The sequence below is a fragment of the Saccopteryx bilineata genome, chromosome 2 (assembly GCF_036850765.1).
Source record: "Saccopteryx bilineata isolate mSacBil1 chromosome 2, mSacBil1_pri_phased_curated, whole genome shotgun sequence".
NCBI lineage: Eukaryota > Metazoa > Chordata > Mammalia > Chiroptera > Emballonuridae > Saccopteryx > Saccopteryx bilineata.
In genome coordinates this window covers 382364561-382383683 of record NC_089491.1, presented here as the reverse complement: position 1 = coordinate 382383683, position 19123 = coordinate 382364561, and the positions used below count along the sequence as shown (strand labels likewise).

At 45.6% G+C, this 19123-nt stretch overlaps 1 protein-coding gene across 4 annotated transcripts in view; it reads right to left on the bottom strand.

The window, feature by feature from the left end:
- Positions 1 to 19123, bottom strand: part of TOM1L1 (target of myb1 like 1 membrane trafficking protein) — a 56527-nt gene that overhangs the window by 3670 nt on the left and 33734 nt on the right. For all 4 annotated transcript variants that reach the window (XM_066263999.1, XM_066263998.1, XM_066264000.1 and 1 more), the window contains 6 exons: positions 15711 to 15768; positions 15202 to 15319; positions 13830 to 13926; positions 7446 to 7497; positions 2841 to 2946; positions 2015 to 2096 (listed from right to left, as the gene is read on the bottom strand). In XM_066263999.1, coding sequence (XP_066120096.1) covers positions 2015 to 2096; positions 2841 to 2946; positions 7446 to 7497; positions 13830 to 13926; positions 15202 to 15319; positions 15711 to 15768 — 513 coding nt within the window. The remainder of the gene's footprint in view (positions 1 to 2014; positions 2097 to 2840; positions 2947 to 7445; positions 7498 to 13829; positions 13927 to 15201; positions 15320 to 15710; positions 15769 to 19123) is intronic.

The following is a 19123-nucleotide window of genomic DNA, read 5'->3' as shown; positions in this document are numbered from 1 at the left end:
GTTTTCAGTCTCCATCTTCCTCATCCTCAGTGATGTTCATCACAGTCCTGCACTCCCCGCCTTTTGGTTTCCAAACTGCAGTTGCTGCGTCTGAGAACTGGGCCCTGTTCTCCTGGCTCTCCTCTCTGGCTTTCCCATCTCCTGCACGTGCCAGACCTCTCCTCGGGCTCTTCGTGCCAGCTCTTCCTTGGGCCGAGGACACTGATTCCCCACCTTGTCATTTGACTAAACTGCAGTCTCCGCTTGAGTGCCACTTCCTCAGGCTTTCTTTAATCCTCCTGTAGGACAGTATCAGGTCACCATATCCTTCACACCATTGACCCATCATAAATGACACATTTGCTGCTAATTTAATTTCTGCCTCCACACTAGATTTAACCTCTGTGAGAACAGGTCGCATGGCTCTTGTTCACGTGATCAATTCGGTCCCGCTCACACAATCAGTGTTCAATGCATTTGGCAAATGAGTGATTCGTGTGTGTATCTACATGTCCTCAGAAATACTGTGCTCATTGTCCTGAAATTCTTAACCTGGGGTTCATGGGCAAGCAGTGATGTGAAAATTCCAAAACTTCTCTGGAAGATTTTGTGCTTTTCCTTAGAGGTTTCCTGGATTTGACACTTTCAAAGGAACGAAGACACTCTTGCCCACCAGAAAGGATGGACCACAGTAGTAGAGAATTCTCAAGCCTCTCTTCCCCAGCTTTTTACTACGTTTCATCTAAATCTTGTGCACGGCCAGTCTACTTACATCATAATTAAGTGGGATATAATAAAGTTGTCTGGTTTCTATTTGGATGCAGAGACTGATTTTTTTTTTTTTAAAAGTTCAGTTTCCAGATAGCATACATAGTTTAACCAATTTCTAATTCCTTAAACCACTAATACATTCAGTGATATGACCTAGAGAAACTTATCAGGCAGAATGACCTATGGAAATCTCAACTCCTGTTAGGAAAAAATATTTAAAAAACACCCAAGTCTATTAAGATTTATCCATTAATTATTCCAAAATGGATCACTACACTGAGGGTTTAAACCAACGGTCCGAACCTCAAATGCCTCCACATTCCAGGCAGGTCAAATGGAGGCCGGGGGCCAGGTGACAGGAGTCGGGGTGGGGTGGGCCAGTCGGCTGCAGAGCCTGCTGAACCTTAGGGCAGCAACCTCTCAGCCCCAGCCCATGGCCGGCATGTAAAAACGCAAGCACGGCATCTAGAAGAATCCAGGGGTCCCAGCATTTTTTTGCAATACCCCGGTGTCTAACTGTTGGCAGTTAATTTTTAACTGCGTGTTTTGAATTCTGCACAGGTCAAACCAAACATGGCTGTCGGCAGAGGTACAGCCCGCAGGCTGTCAGTTTCTGAACAGTGATGTCCATAAACTTGCTTTCATCGTTGTTAACAACTTTGGGGGTAAACTTCAGTCTATCAAAGTATATTAAAGCTCTAATGAGCCTACTATCTCAGAAATGTTTATATACACTTGACCAATAGGAAATCATAAAATAATAATGCTTGGAGGATTTCAAGTTAAGTAATTTTTACACGAATGCTCTATTGATCCATTTTAAGTACACTGTTGTTATATGTAGTGAAGACTAAAAACAGGTTCTTACAGGAGCTTTTTGGGGATTAGGAACCAAAGAACAGCTGAAATACCCCATCAACGTGATGCTACTGTGTCATTAATCAGTGACATAGTTTCCGAATCTCTGGCAGGCGAGGACCAGACCTCTGCCCAGGCACCCACGAGGACTCCGGTGGCGTGTGTGAGGTTTCGGTTAATCCTCAATGTGCAACCCCTGCGTTTTCATTCTTCAGTCACGGGGCCGAGAACGTAAGACCGTTAAGAGCACCAGCTGCCATAAAACCTCGGCAGTCATTCTTAATAAGTCATCAACTTTTGCCAGGATCTAAACTCAGTTAAATCTATAAGCAAGCCCTGTTAGTGCTGCTACCAAAGGGAGCCCCGACAAAAAAAAAATATATCAATCATTCTGTGAATGACTTACTCTGTAGTGAGAGCCGGAGCTAAGGGATCAAACTCCATTACTTCGTAGTAATTGGGCGGCTGGAGATCATTCTTCATCAGCGCTTTAGGCAAATACATAAATAAGGCAGTAAACACACAAGCATGCTTTTCAAGGATATGTGCACAACTAGTATTCTGTTTATGATTAAAAGATAAGATCCTAACAAATTCTGACAACCAGAAACAAATACATTGGTGTCCTAATGCCACTCCCATGTGCAATAAATCTATACATCAAAAAGATTCAGCCTGACTGGTGGTGGCACAGTAGACAGAGCGTTGACCTGGGACCCCAAGGTTGCCAGCTTGAGCGTGGGTTCATCCGGCTTGAATGTAGGATTGCTGGCTTGAGCCCAAAGGTCACTGGCTTAAAGCCCAAGGTCACTGGCTTGAGCCCAAGGTTGCCAATTTGAGCAAGGGGTCACTCGGTCTGCTGTAGCCCCCCGGTCAAGGCACATATGAGAAGCAATCAATGAACAACTAAGGTGCCGCAGCTATGAGTTGATGCTTCTCATCTCTCTCCCTTCCTGTCTCTCTTTCAAAACAGAAAAAAAGATTCAAACTTCAGCTAAAGGTTCATTTACCCTCAGTGTTTAAAATATAACATTTAGTGCAACACAAACATTTTTACAGTTTCCTAATGTCAGTCATAATAGTATTTGCCCTACATTTACTTCATGGAACTTAAAAATGCAAATAAACTCATTTTTCCTCTCCGTTTATTGTCAATTACCAATAAGTCTCTGCAGACTCCTGTATTCTCCCCATTGTTGCTTATTCGATGCAAATGGCAGGGCGTGAGGTACCTGGGTGGTTGCCGGGCAAGGCGGGCAGGCCCTGGTGCGGCAGTGTGGCGGGGATGGTCCGGAGGCTCACGGGCTGCAGGACGGCTGCATTGGAATATTCCGGGAACTGAAGAAAGCAGAGTGCACATTCAAACAAATGTCCTACAGTAAGTTTTCCTTTTTTATTATTCAGAGGCCTAGGCTTCCAAGTGGCACTATTTCAAGAACCATTTACTTTCAACTGGACAAGAATTAGGAATTATGAACTACTGCTTTAGCTGTTTGTTTTTTAATTTTTCCCTTGATTTGAGAGAGAGAGGAAGGGAGAAAGAGACAGAGAAGCATGAACTCATTCCACTTAGTTGTTCCATTTAGTTGTGAACTTAACTGACTGCTTCTCGTTCGTATCCTGATCAGGGATCAAACCCGTGGCCTCGATGCACTGGGATGACACTATGCAACTGAACCATCCAGCCAGCGCCTACTTTAGTTTTTTAGTTAATAAACACATACAAAATATACTGCTTTTCTGTCTGGCTTCACGCTCACTGCCCCTTATTGACCATGTAAAATGAAAAATGTTGCTTAAAAAAACAAAAGCGGGAATCTAGAGCTCAATCCAAATTCTGTTTCACACTAAATATCAAATCTCAGCCTTAATCAGCAAAACATACATCTTGACTCTATAGAAAGGCATAAAGTGATGGCATTTTCAAAGAGACTAACCAAGATGAAAAGTCTTAGTTAGATCTTTCTTGAAATTTTCCTTCTCTGTCGCACAAAAATGTCCTGGGTACCTACTAGCTGCCAGGTGCCATACATCGAAATATAACTGAGACAGGCCAAATCCCTCTCCTCATGAAGCAGGCAGTCCACAGATGTACAGACGTCAGGTGGCAAGGACTCTGAAATAAAGCAGGGTCACGGGGACAAGAAAGGCCGGGGTAGGTGGGGCGGGGACCGCTGTGATCGTAGTGGTCAGGGGATGCCTTACTACTGCCCGCAGAGAGTGGAGCCCTGACTCTGGAGTGGGCCCTGTGATGACCTGCATGGACACACAGGTCATATGCTCTGAGGCAGGGGTGAGAGGTCAGGGTGGGGGGAGTGAGATCAGCATTTTAAGCTTTTGCTGAGTAACGTGAAGTGAGGAAGAAAATCATGGGTGGGCGTAGAGCAAATAAGGCAGGAGTCGGGAACTATGTTGGCTGAGAGAGCCATGACCACCACATATTTTAAAATGTAATTCCGTGAGAGCCATACAACGACCCGTGTATGTTATACATTATCCAATAAAAATTTGGTGGTGTCCTGGAGGACAGCTGTGATTGGCTCCAGCCACCCGCAACCATGAACATGAGCAGTAGGAAATGAATGGATTGTAATACATGAGAATGTTTTATATTTTTAACATTTTTTTATTAAAGATTTGTCTGCGAGCCAGATGCAGCCATCAAAAAAGCCACATCTGGCTCGCGAGCCATAGGTTCCCGACCCCTGAGATAAGTGGTGAATGATATCATCTGACTCTACTTTTTAACGATTTCTCTGGTTTCTGTTTTGAGAACAGACTGGGTGGGAGTGGGGGTGGGGTGGGGAAGGAGGGGAAGGCTGCAGCAGGTCTCCTCGGGGAGACCACTGCACTACCCAGCCGGTGGCTTGGGTGGGGGTGTAGAAGGGAAGGTAGTGTCTGGCTGGTGGTGGATATATTTTGAAGGTAGAAAGTACCAAGGTAGAGGGTCAGGCACTAGTTTCCCAGGTTGGGACCTGAGCAGCTGAAACGGGGGCGTCATGTACTGAAAAGGGAAGGGCTGCAGGAGGGGCAGGCGGGAAGCCCGCTGGGAAGTGAGAGAGAGACAGCACGTGGAAGGGGGAGACACGGGTTCTGGGCTAGGGGAGGGAAGGGCTGCAGGAAGGGCAGGCGGGAAGCCCGCTGGGAAGTGAGCGAGAGACGGCACGTGGAAGGGGGGGAGACACGGGTTCTGGGCTAGGGGAGGGGATGGGCTGCAGGAGGGGCAGGCGGGAAGCCCGCTGGGAAGTGAGCGAGAGACGGCACGTGGAAGGGGGAGACACGGGTTCTGGGCTAGGGGAGGGAAGGGCTGCAGGAGGGGCAGGCGGGGAGCCCGCTGGGAAGTGAGCGAGAGACGGCACGTGGAAGGGGGAGACACGGGTTCTGGGCTAGGGGAGGGGATGGGCTGCAGGAGGGGCAGGCGGGGAGCCCGCTGGGAAGTGAGCGAGAGACGGCACGTGGAAGGGGGAGACACGGGTTCTGGGCTAGGGGAGGGGATGGGCTGCAGGAGGGGCAGGCGGGAAGCCCGCTGGGAAGTGAGCGAGAGACGGCACGTGGAAGGGGGAGACACGGGTTCTGGGCTAGGGGAGGGAAGGGCTGCAGGAGGGGCAGGCGGGGAGCCCGCTGGGAAGTGAGCGAGAGACGGCACGTGGAAGGGGAGACACGGGTTCTGGGCTAGGGGAGGGAAGGGCTGCAGGAGGGGCAGGCGGGGAGCCCGCTGGGAAGTGAGAGAGAGACGGCATGTGGAAGGGGAGACAGGTTCTGGGCTAGGGGAGGGAAGGGCTGCAGGAAGGGCAGGCGGGGAGCCCGCTGGGAAGTGAGAGAGAGACGGCACGTGGAAGGGGAGACAGGTTCTGGGCTAGGGGAACGGGTGCAGATGGCAACCGTAAGCGGTCAGAATTTGAGTGCTATTTCAAGGCAGGAGACCAAAGGGCCACAGAAGAAGGAACACAGACAGCGAAGTCAGAAGCCTGAGCTGTGGGGTCTCCAACACTGAAAGGCCAGGTGAGGAGGAGGGGCCGGCAAAGGAGACAGAAGTAGAAGTGAGACTAAGAAAGAACCAGAAGTGAGGGGTGCCTGAAAGCCACGTGTGCAAAAAGGAGGAAGTGACTGCTTTTGTCCCTCGCTGCTGATACATCAGGTAGGAGGCGGGCTGAAACAGCAGTGCTGGGCTGGGTCCCGTGGGGGCCACTGCTGCCCTCACTGAGAGGATGGAGGGGTCAGGGCGGGAGGCCGTGTGAAGCCAGTCACAGAGGATGGGAGGAAAGAAGTGGAAACAGCTGATATGAACAACACGGAAGGAATTCTGGCCCTTGCTCACCTTACTAACAGAAGGAAGACTCAACTTGTTTATCTTAAAAGATTTCAAAGACTGGCCCTGGCCAGTTGGCTCAGCAGTAGAGTGTCGGCCCAGCATATGGAAGTCTCGCGTTCAATTCCCGGCCAGGGCACACAGGTGAAGTGCCCATCTGCTTCTCCACCCCTCCGCCTCTCCTTCTTCTCTGTCTCTCTCTTCCCCTCCCGCAGCTAAGGCTCCATTAGAGCAAAGCTGGCCCGGGCACTGCTGATGGCTCCATGGCTTCCACCTTAGGAGCTAGAATGGCTCAGGTTGTAATGGAGCAACGCCCCAGATGGGCCGAGCATCGCCCCCTGGTGGGCATGCCGGGTGGATCCTGGTCGGGCGCATCCGGGAGTCTGACTGCCTCCCTGCTTCTCCAGAAAAATACAAAAAAAAAAAAATTTTTTAAAGTCTTTCTCCGTTTGAATTATTTCACTTGGCATAAGACCCTCTAGGGCCAACCCTGTTGTCTCAAATGTCAAGATTTCATTCTTTTTTATGACTGAGTAAAATTCCATTGTATATTTATACCACCACTTCTTTATCACTTCCTCTATAAATAAGTCAGACAGAAGAAGACAAATGCAGTATGATTTCACCTCTATGTGGATTCTAAATAATAAACAGACTCAGAGAAACAGAGAACATTTTGAGGGTTGCCAGAGGGGAGGGGTTTAGGGAGACAAAGGAAAAGGGGAAGGGACTGAGAAGTATGAATGGCCAGTTACAAAAACGGGCATGGGGCCCTGGCTGGTTGGCTCAGTGGTAGAGCGTCAGCCTGGCATGCGGAAGTCCCGGGTTCGATTCCCAGCCAGGGCACACAGGAGAAGCACCCATCTGCTTCTCCACCCCTCCCCCTCTACTTCCTCTCTGTCTCTCTCTTCCCCTCCCGCAGCCAAGGCTCCATTGGAGCAAAGTTGACCAGGGCACTGAAGATAGCTCTGTGGCCTCTGCCTCAGGCACTAAGATGGCTCTGGATGCAACAGAGCGATGCCCCAGAGGGGCAGAGCATCGCCCCCTGGTGGGCGTGCCGGGTGGATCCTGGTCGGGCACATGCGGGAGTCTGTCTGACTGTCTCTCCCCGTTTCCAGCTTCAGAAAAATGCGAAAAAAATTTAAAAATCAAATAAAAATTAAAAAGAAAAAGAAAAAAAAATGGGCATAGGGATGTAAAACAGCATAGAGACCAGTCAACAATAGTGTAATAACTATGGACGGTGTCAGATAGGAGTGGGACTAATCAGGGTGATCATCCTGTAAGTTAAATGACTGTCTAATCACTATGTTGTACACTTGAAACTAATATTATTGTATGTCAACTATAATTAAAAAAATAAATAAAAGATGTAAAAGACAGTAAGGAAAAGTCCCAACAAGGGCTGTTTTACTCTATCATCAATACAAAGAGAGGCTGAGGAAATCATTAGAATTAACCACCAGGAGACCCTTTTTACCAGGATAGCCTGGCTGGGCGCACTGCCAGGGAAAGGCTTGTTACTTACACTCTCGTAGGTATCATCAGGGGTGAGGGGTTGGCTGGTCCTCTCGGCAAACCTAGGATAGTGCGATAACACAGCATGATTACCCCACAGTGAGAACACAAACTCACAAAGGAAGATGACCTTTCCTGGTCTAAAAATGAAAAGTAAAATGCACCTTCAAACTCGACAAAAGTATTAATTTTACAAAACAATTCCATCTGGTTCAGGGCCCACCAGGTCATGATGCCCAGATAGCGAAGGCAGTCAAGACAGCACTGTCCAGGCAACGGCAGCCCGAGACTCCAGGGCGTGAGTCCCAGACCAGGCAAAGCAGAGCCGTCCACTCTCCCGGACAGTCGCCACCTCACCACCATCCCCTGAGGGACGAGAGGTGATGCAGAGTAGAGGATAGCAAGGAAGCAGGGAGGGTTCGGGTTCTGGTTCTGGTTCTGGGTAAGATGGAGTAAACAGACTGCATCCTGTCTCTCCCACTAAAAGCAACCAGAAACCCTGGACGGAGTGAACACGTAGGGCTAATACTTGAGGACTAAAAAGTAAACAGTTGCAGGTGACTTGGAAAGAAGACAAGAACTTGAGTCTCTCTGAATTCATGGGTGAACTGATCGTTTTTTTTCTCTCTGGTATTCCCTGAATGTGATGTACCCTCAGACCCAACAGTGGGCGGTGAGGACAGACCGAGCGCTAGGAGAAGCCCCCTCGTTCTCCCCCAAGGGGCAGTGTGCTCAGAGAGTGCTGACCCCTCACCCACCTTTCTCGTCTTCTCTGCTCTCATACCCCTGACCCTCGGCAATCCCGAGGTGGCTGCAGTGACATCGGGGTAACAGGGACCTGTGGGGGTTTGGAACTAACTCTGAGTGGGGGAGCCTTGCTCTTCAGCAGGTAGTAGGACTGTGATCCCAAGAGGACAGGGTGAGCCTCCCTTGTTTCTTTTCTCCTCTCCCTCCTGCCATTGGCTCCCAGACACCAGCATAGTGAAGAAAATGCATGGCAGAGCAAACCACACATTTCTGACTGGGCCACCAAGAAAAGGAGTCCCAGGAAGGCAAAGTACCAGAGAAACCACCAAGAGGGACAAATTTGGGGAAACAAACTCATAAAGTTGTCTGTGAAATCCTGGGTGCCAAAGACGTGAGGACTGAGCACACAGCCTGCCGTCCAGATGTAAGACGGACCACTGAGTGATGTACATGTGAGACAGAGCTGAATAGTGCTGCAGAGGCTCTGAAAACTAGGCTGCACAGAACCGCAGTACACAGAAGACAGGTTAAAACTGCAGTATGCCCTGGCCAGTTGGCTCAGTGGTAGAGCGTCGGCCTGGCGTGCAGAAGTCCCTGGTTCGATTCCCGGCCAGGGCACACAGGAAACGCGCCCATCTGCTTCTCCACCCCTCCCCCTCTCCTTCCTCTCTGTCTCTCTCTTCCCCTCCCGCAGCCAAGGCTCTATTGGAGCAAAGATGGCCTGGGCACTGGGGATGGCTCCTTGGCCTCTGCCCCAGGCGCTAGAGTGGCTCTGGTCGCGACAGAGAGACGCCCCGGAGGGGCAGAGCATCACCTCCTGGTGGGCAGAGCGTCACCCCTAGTGGGCATGCCGGGTGGATCCCAGTCAGGCGCATGTGGGAGTCTGTCTGACTGTCTCTCCCCGTTTCCAGCTTCAGAAAAATAAAAATAAAATAAAAATAAAAAATAAAAACTGCAGCATGAACTTAACAAGGCTGTTTGTCTACTAATGTCAAAATATCAACATTCTCAATAGGATTTCAATAAGAGCAAGTACGCCATAATGTTCAAAATGTCCAATACACAATCCAAACTTACTAGACACCTGAAGAACTTGGAACATTTCAAATAGCAAAAGAAGATAAATCAACAGATGTTGATATCACGAGGACACAGATGCTGAAATTATCTGAGATTTCTTTTTCTTTTGTATTTAACCATTATATCTGAGTTTTTATAGGAGCTCTGACACAAACACTTCAACAAGCAACTGCAAACACTCTTGAAAAAAAGTGGATGCCTGACCTGTGGTGGCGCAGTGGGATAAAGCGTTGACCTGGAAGTGCTGAGGTCGCCGGTTCAAAACCCTGAGCTTGCCTGGTCAAGGCACATATGGGAGTTGATGCTTCCAGCTCCTCCCTCCCTTCTCTCTCTCTGTCTCTCCCTCTCCTCTCTAAAATAAATAAAAAAAAAAAAAAAAAAAAAAAAAAAGAAAGAAAAAAAGTGGAAACAGAAGTCTTGGTAAAGAACCACAAGATATGAAGAGTCAAATGGTAATTTTAGAATTTAAAAATATAATAACTGAAATTTTAAAATAATTACAGAATGAACTCAACAGCAAATGGGGATGACAGTGGAAATAATCAGTGAACCTGAACATAGATCAACTGAAATTGTCCAAGTAATGAACAAACAATGACAGCAGATCTAATATTTATGTCAACAAGCATCCCAAAAAGGCAGCAAGAAGTGTGTGGTGCTGAAAAAATATCTTAAGAAGTAAAGGCTGAAAACTTCACAAATTTGGTGAAAGACATAAACCCACAGATTCAAGAAGTTCAGTGGAGTCGGTTGAATGATGGTTCCTCCCAAAATATGAATCTCCTTGTCTTAATTCCAGGAACCTGTGAATGTTAACTTATTTGGAAAAAGCATCTTTGCAGATGTATTTAAGTTAAGGTTTTGAGATGACAAGATCATCCTGCATTATTCGAATGGCCCCAAAATCCAGTGACAAGTGAGTCCGAAAGAGAAAATCAGTGGAAATTTTAGAGCAAGCAGCGGGCAATGTGAAGGCAAAGGCGGGACATGGAGTGACACGGCCACAAGCCAAGGAATGCCGACAGTCACCAGAATACGGAGGGGCAAAGAACAGCTTTCCCCTAAAAGCCCAGGAGGGTGTGTGGCTCTGCCGAATCTCAGACTTCCAGCCTCCAGAACTATGAGAAAATAAGGTCCTGTGGTTTTAAACCACCCAGTTTGCGGTATTTTTTTTATGGTAGCCACAGGAAACTAATACAGTCAGCAAACCCAAAACAGAATAAACTAAAATCTATGCTCAGTCACATCATAACGAAACTGTCCAAAATTAGCAAGAAAAAAAAAGTTCTTAAAAGCACAGTCAGAGAAAACAATACAGTATTTATAGGGAACAACAAGTTGAATGAAGGTAGGTTTCCCATTTAGGCCAGAAGAGAGTGGAGCCATGTTTAAAAACTGCTGGGAAAAATGACTGTTAATCCAGAATTCTATATCCAGGGAAAATATCCTTCAGGAACAAATATGAAATAAAGAGATACTTGAGCCAAGTAAAATGAAGAGATTTTCACTGCTGACAGACCTGGTCTAAAAACTGGCAAAGAGAAATTCTTCAGAGAAAACAGAAACTGCACCAGAAGAAAATAAAAGAGCAACAGAAAAGGTAAATGTTGTGTAAATATAATAGACTATTTGTTTCATCTTGAGTTCTTTGAAATATATTTGTGGATTGCAAGCAAAAATTATAATATTATCTGGTTGGTAGTTATTTTTTTCAATGTATAGAGGTGTAACATGAATAACTATCATTTACATGGGGGATCTATACGATGAGGGGTTTCTACATTTCACTTCAAGCGGTCAAATACTAGTTCTAAGTAGACTTAAAAGTTATGTATACTGCAATCCCCAGAGCAAGCAGCCCCACCCCGTATGTAAACTATCAGGGACACAGCCAAAATCACAATAGACAAAATGTAATACTGAAAACATTCAAATAATCCAAAAGTATGCAGAAAACAGGAAACAGAAGGGTAAAAGGAACAAACAGAAAACATGACACAATGGTAGATCTTCACCCAAACATATAATTAAATGGAAATGGTCTAACCATACCAATTAAAGGCAGAAATCATGAGAAGACATAAAAATGCATGACACCACTATATGGAATCTACAAGAAACTCATCTCCAATATTTTGATATGACTACAATGACAAAGAGGGAACAAGATTACACCACACAAACACTAATCAAAAGAATGAGCAGCCACATTCATTATCAAAGTAGACTTCAGGGCAAAGAAAATTACAAGAGACAAGGGTGGGGGACATTATATAATGGTAAAAGGGTCGCCTGGCCTGTGGTGGCGCAGTGGATAGAGTGTTGACTGGGAGTGCTGAGGTCGCCAGTTCGAAACCCTGGGCTTGCCTGGCCAAGGCACATATGACAAGCAATCAATGAACAACTACAGTGAAGCAACTATGAGTTTGGTATTTCTCGTCCACTACCCCTGTCCTCTCTCTGTAAAATCAATAAAGATTTTTAAAAAATTTTTAAAAAAAGGGTCAATTCACCAAGAAGATAGAACAATCTTAAAGTGCATGTAATAACAGAGCTTCAAAACATATAAGCAAATGCCCGTTTTACACAACCTTTTCGGGAACTACTGCATACTGTGTAATTTTATTGAGAAACCATTCTCAAAAAGACAACACTATGATGACAGAGAACAGGCTGATGGCTGCGGAGGACTGGGAGTGGGAAGAGGGCGTGACTGTCAGGTGACAGCACAGGGAGCCATTGGGGCTGATGCAAAACCCTGTATCCTGACTGTAGTGGTGGTTACTGAATCTGTGTATGTTATAATTCATAGAACTGGCTTGCCCTGTGGTGACGCAGCGGATAAAACGTCGACCTGGAATGCTGAGGTCACTGGCTGGAAACCCGGGGTTTGCCTGGTCAAGGCACATATGGGAGGAAGCAACGACTGCGAGTGGATGCTTCCCATTTCTTCTCTCTCTCTCTCTCTCTCTCCCCTCTATCTAAAATCAATAAATCTCTCTAAAATAAATAAATAAAATTAAAATTCATAGAACTGTATGCACATCAAAAAAATAAATAAATAAAAGGGCGGAGTGTCAATTTTACCATAAGAAAAAAATTAAAAACGAAAGTGCGGAAAGAAAAAAGAGAGCAGGCTCTCAAATCAGACCCACCTGAACCTGAACCTGCTGATGCACTAGTTCGCTATCCTGTGGCAGAGAATCTTCCTCAGCCTTGGCTTCCTCATCTGTGAAACGTGACTAATGGGGAGCCTGCCTCAGGCCCAGCAGGAACACGAGCAGGCAATTAACAGGCACTTCTTATTCTCCTTAGCCTGTTGCCTGAGAGTAACTGGGCTACAGATATGACCTATACTTCACCCCATCATCACTGTTTTCCAAGGGTCCTTTCTGTTATGAAGAATTCCAGCACTCGTTTGTTCTGTGACGAACAAATTAAACTGCAAACATGGAGGGGTGGAAAAAGCTCACGACTGTAGACACTGGGGTGGTTGACTTTGCCTCTACTGCTGAGTCGGAATTCTGGGGGCCAGCAATTTTACTTTTCAATAGCCACCCATGTGGTTTTCAAGCACAATGAAGTGTGAGATCCATGAGATCACCGAGTAAAATAAGCAACTATTTGCTAGAAGTGCTACCTCACAGCTATGTTAACCCGGGCGAGTCTACTCCCTAAGCTTCAGCCTTTCCTCCAGTAGAAGGGGAATGGTAAGAGCAGTGACCCAAGAACCTTTTTTTCTTTTAAGAGAGAGAGTAAGAGAGGGAGGGAGAAAGTGAGAGAGAGAGAGAAAAAAACACTGATTTGTTGTTCCACTTATTTATGCAATCACTGGTTGATTCTTGTATGTGCCCGACCAGGGATTGAACCTGCAACCTTGGCATGTCCGGGTGATGCTCTAACCAACTGAGCTAATTGGCCAGGGCCCAAGAACGTTTGCAATTAAATGAAACAAAACAGCTTAGCAAAACGCCTGGCACACAGTGAGTACTCATTAACTCAGGGGTCCCCAAACTTTTTACACAGGGGGCCAGTTCACTGTCCCTCAGACCGTTGGAGGGCTGGACTATAAAAAAAACTATGAACAAATCCCTATGCACACTGCACATATCTTATTTTAAAGTAAAAAACCAAAACGGGAACAAATACAATATTTAAAATAAAAAACAAGTAAATTTAAATCAAGAAACTGACCAGTATTTCAATGGGAACTATGGGCCTGCTTTTGGCTAATGAGATGGTCAATGTGCTCCTTTCATTAACCACCAATGAAAGAGGTGCCCCTTCTGGAAGTGCAGCAGGGGCCGGATAAATGGCCTCAGGGGGCTGCATGTGGCCCGCGGGCCGTAGTTTGGGGACCCCTGCATTAACTGGTGAGGCCATTCCTAAGAAGTACTCCCAGAAGAAAATGAAGGCTCTCACGAGGTAAGAATCTTACCCACAGTCACAGAGCTCGTGGGAAGACGTCGTGCTGAAATCTGAACTCAGGTCTGCCTGGTTCCGAAGTCTCTAGTTTTCCTATCATGTCACACTTCACTGTGCGAGTTCTGGAGGATGAAATACTTACACGGGCGTTTCTGCATTTTCCAAGGCGAGCAGATCCACCTGTGGATGATGACTGGGTTGCAAGCTGTTCGTTATAACAGGACTTGGAGACCCGACACCTGGAACACAAAATGGACTTGTTGTCTGGCTTGAAAACACTTTGTCAGTAACTTGTTTTCCACAGTAAAAAGAGAGAGAGTGAGAAAGAGAAAGAGAGAGATTTCTGTCACCATAAAATTATGGAATTCCCTTGAACAGAAATCTGACAGCCGCGTAGAGGGGAACTGGAAAGAGAGAAATTCTCTGCCACAGAGAGAGGTTGTTGAAAAGCTAACAAATGTTATTGTGCTGGGTTTTCTAAAATCCCAAGCAAGCCGAGAATGAAAGGGATTTTATGTGTCTCGTTCTACCAACTTCAAATGTAAAATCTATTATAGATACAGAGCACCACCCTGACCTCCCCAAATTCTTAACTTCCCATCTCCAGTGAGACACCCCAAAGAGAGTAATCATTTCCCCCCTTCTGAGCACGTCAGATAACTCTTTAATGTAAGGGACTCCACACAGCCCGCCGCTCTACATCAGCAAGCCGCCAACATTTCAGAAATGAAGGAAGTTGTAAGGAAACCACAAATGCAGGGATACCAAGTATTTTCACTCTGGAAAAATCTAATGTGAGAAAAAACGAACTGATTTTACTTTAGAGAGAACTGTCCCGACTTCAGCGTTTGAATTTCGACATCCTTCTTTTGTAATTTACCCAAACGTTTTGGGAATCCAGACAGTAGGAGATGAGATGGGTAAGACGGGTAACCCCCAGCCAACAACGCATGTTACACACACTGGTCGTTTACCTTCACGGAGACTCACTAAAGTAACCACTGCTCTTACTTTATAAGGTAGGAAGGGCTAAGGGGGACAGAACTGGGATTTCAACTCGGACTCCTCCGATTCAAAAGCCTGTGTTTTCTCCTCTACATTTCAACACCGTGTGCATAAGACTTCGTAATTCCTAAATTTCTCTACATCAGGTGATCCCTGACCTGATGCTGTAGTATGGCAGCGAAACCCAAAGACAACGGTGTGTGTGTTCTGAGTAGACTTATTGAGTTCTGGCCATGGGATGGAACAACCTCTCTAAAGCGGGCCATGTGGATTCTAGAGGGTTCTAAGCCAGTGGGATGAGTTTCGAGGGCCTCCTCTCCCCAGGTTCAGCTCATTCCCATACTGGGTCGGACACGACCATCTGCCCACAAGTAACGACATCTCCTGACGTCGTTCTGATATTCAGACTGACTTCAGCCCTTCGCCGGCTGCACAGAATCGTGAAACCAGGGACAGCTGTTTCCCACTGAGCTCTTCCGCTGGCCGCAGAGGCCCACACGCCTGCTCACTTAAGTTCGAGAGCTGAGTGTTCACGGCGTTGAGCTCCCCCAGAGTGGCCGTGCGATCCGGAGGGCTAGGACTTAGGTCAAGAAGATCACAGGATGGCGCAGAAGGCTCACTGGTGGTCTGAAAACAAAGCAAACGCAAAGATCTTTTGGAAAAAAAAGTCAGGTCGCTTATCACCTAGGCCTTTTCTCCCCAGAAGCTTTCCTTTGGAGAAAGGAAGATTCTACTTGGATGCATCTTGAGGGAGAAATTTCCATGCAACAGGCAAATTAAGCACCAGTCACATCTCACCCTCTACGTGGGTTCCTGCTGAATTAGAGCATCTTCTTCTGACTTCTTACTAATAACTTAATAATGTCAAGTTATTAGGGCAAGTACTCTACACCACCAAAAGCACCCCAGTCATTAAGGAATAGCTTTTCTTTTTGAAGACTTACTTTAACGTAAGCCTCGCCCCACATTGTATAATTTGTCAACTGCTCAACTGTGTATTTTATAACATCTCACTTACATTGGCGTCTTCCTTCTGGTTATTTTGCTCCAAAATCCTCTGTTGGTTTCTAATAAACCTGTTTGAATTAGCAACATATAAGTATTTAAAAGAAAATGGACATGAAAATGCTACAATATTTAATAAATTAATATGCAAGTATTTAGGAACAAAAACAATCAGCTTTGTCACCACTTAATTCCCAATAAAGTACTTTAATAACTTTTTCCCAGAGTATAGAGGTAATAATGCCCTTTGGAGAAAGCCAGAAAATGGGAAAGTATTAAACATAATAATAGTTCCATTACCTAGAAATGGTCCCTAATCATTTCTAACACCTAGAAAGAGTCCTTAACATTACAATGTATTTCCTGCCAATACATTTTTCTGTAAATTAATCTATTTTACACTTAGTGGAAATTACACTTTACATAATTCTGTATTCTTTAAATTATTTTTATTCATTTTAGAGCAGAGAGAAAGAGAGAGAGAGAAAGAGAAGGGGGGAGGAGCAGGAAGCTTCAATTCCCATATGTGCCTTGACCGAGCAATCCCAGGGTTTTGAACTGGCGACTTTAGCATTCCAGGTTGATGCTTTATCCACTGTGCCACCACAGGTTTGCAAGCATTTTTTTGTTATTCAGAAATACAATCTTTAGCCTGACAAGGCAGTGGCACGGTGGATAGAGCATCGAACTGGGATGTGGAGGACCCAGGTTCGAGACCCTGAGGTCACCAGCTTGAGCACAGGCTATTCTGGTTTGAGCAAAGCTCACCAGCTTGGACCCAAGGTCGCTGGCTCGAGCAAGGGGTTTCTTGGTCTGCTGAAGGCCCGCAGTCAAGGCACATATGAGAAAGCAATCAATGAACAACTAAGGTGTCGCAACAAAAAACTGATGATTGATGCTTCTCATCTCTCTCCGTTCTTGTCTGTCTGTCCCTCTCTCTGACTCTCTCTCTGACTCTGTAAAAAAATTAAAAAAAAATACAATTTTTAGTGGCTGCATATTTTACCCTATGAATGTATCATATATTTAAGTATTCTTATTATTCCCAAATATTTAAGTTATTACCAATTTTGCCCTTATAATTTTCCATAAAAATTCAAAGTCATTTGTCATATTTTCACTGTTTATCTTCATTTTTACAAGACATCTGATACCTTTTATATCTTTTAAACAATACTGACCTTTTATATCTTTTAAAAAGTTTATACTGCTGGTACACTATAGGTAAAGGAGGAGCAGATAAATAAACAAACAAGTAAAATAATGGATTTGAAAGAATAGTAAAGTTGAAGGTAAAAGTCTAAGGTCCAAGTATCAGCATTACTCTCAAATAGCTATATGACCATGGATCTGACTTCCTAACCCTTATTTCAGGGGTCTCAAACTCAACTCAGCATGTGGGCCGCAGAGCAAGATCACAGCCGTTCGGCGGGCCGCACTAGGTCTACAAAAGGCAACTGTTACGCAACACTTTTCTCACTGCAGTTGAAAACAAAAAAAAAATCAGTACAATAAGCACAATCGTACATGCAGTTTACTCAGTGTCACAAAACGACCAGAAACTGTAGTTCGCATAACAACTGCTGTTAACTAAGCTAATATCTAGCTAGGATGCTAGAGAAATGAAAAATACAAGTAGGCCCCTAGGCTTACTTAATTTTATCCAAAATATTTTGAACTTCATGGATTAGTCTGCGGGCCGCACAAAATTGTTCAGCGGGCCGCGAGTTTGAGACCCCTGCCTTATTTGAACCATCTCCTCAGATGGTTATGCTCAGGGGCAAGGCATCTGCAGGTAATACAGGTGGAGAAATGTGGAAATGCTTTGCAAACTAAGAAATGCTATAGAAACATGGTATTCATACTATGACTCACTGACTCCGTGAATCTAAATACTTTAAAGTCTAAAACAAGTCGGGAACCTATGGCTCGTGAGCCAGATGTGGCTCTTTTGATGGCTGCATCTGGCTCACAGACAAATCTTTAATAAAAAAAAATAATAATGTTAAAAATATAAAACATTCTCATGTATTACAATCCATTCATTTCCTACCACTCATGTTCATGGTTGAGGGTGGCTGGAGCCAATCACAGCTGTCCTCTGGGACAACACCAAATTTTTATTGGATAATGTGTAACGTACACAGGTCGTTGTATGGCTCTCACAGAATTACATTTTAAAATATGTGGTGTTCATGGCTCTCTCAGCCAAAAAGGTCCCCGACCCCTGGTCTAAAAGCTTACAGTGACTGGGAACATGCCCTTAGTTTAAAGGATATTTCCCTTTCTGAAACACCTGTGTGTGTTTTTTTTTCTTCCATCTACTTACAGCATTTACTTCTTGTATGCTAGTTAGTTACCTGCTGGGTATGAACACCCTTCACGGCTCAAGCCCAGTGTAATGCTTACAGGAATGTCTATTTCCTTATTTCCATAACTATTCCCTGGATGCAATGAGTGGAGACCTCTGGGGATGATGGAATGGGTGAATTTATTCTGCATGTGGGATGGGTGTGAAGCTTTGGGAACCAAAGGACCGGCTGTGACAAGGAGAATGATGCCTCCCCCCCCCCCCCCCCCGCCAAGATATCCCCATCCTAATCATCAGAACAGTGAATATGTTAGGTTAGATGACAAGTGGAACAAAGGCAGCTAGTGAGCTGACTTTAAACAGTTATTTCAGTTGCTGATTTTAGAGAGGAAGGAAGACAGAGAGAGACAGAAATATCGATCAGTTTCGCATGCGCCCTGACTTTACTACGGAGAGCATCCTGGTGATGATACAGATGAGCCCAACGTAATCACAGAGGCCCTTCAATGTGGAAGAGGGAGGGAGAGGACAAGCAGGAGTGACCCCATGTGACAAGGACTCAACCAGCTGATGCTGGCTTCCCAGACACAGGAAAGGGGTCATGACCCGAGGAAAGCAGGAAGCTACTAGAGGCTGCAAAAGTTCAGGAAATGAAGGAGGAGACTCTGGAGCCTCCAAAAAAGAAATGAACGTAGCCCTGCCGACACCTTGATGACGACCCATTTCCCACTCGCACAGAACTCAGTAAGATGCTTTATGTTGTTTTAGGCAGAGTCTGATAATTTGTTACAGCTGTGGTAGCAAACTCACATGCCAGATGTATCTTTTCTAGGGGCAGGAGTTGCTGCATCTCAAGACTTAGTGTTTCTGTGTCACAATGGACTGCAGTTGCTTTAGACACACACAGTTCAAAGCTGAATCTGAAAGAGCTGTTCGCGGGTGTAATCCAACCGCCCGATATCTGGACCAAATAAACACAAGTCCCCTGCAGAGGAAGCTTTGAGTGACCGGTCTTCTGGTTTGGAACAGAATTCTCCACGATGAAAACCAGAAGGCAGCACTCTGCCGAAAACCATGTGGTTCTCCTTAGCTGTCTCTCCGCTGACAAAGACCTT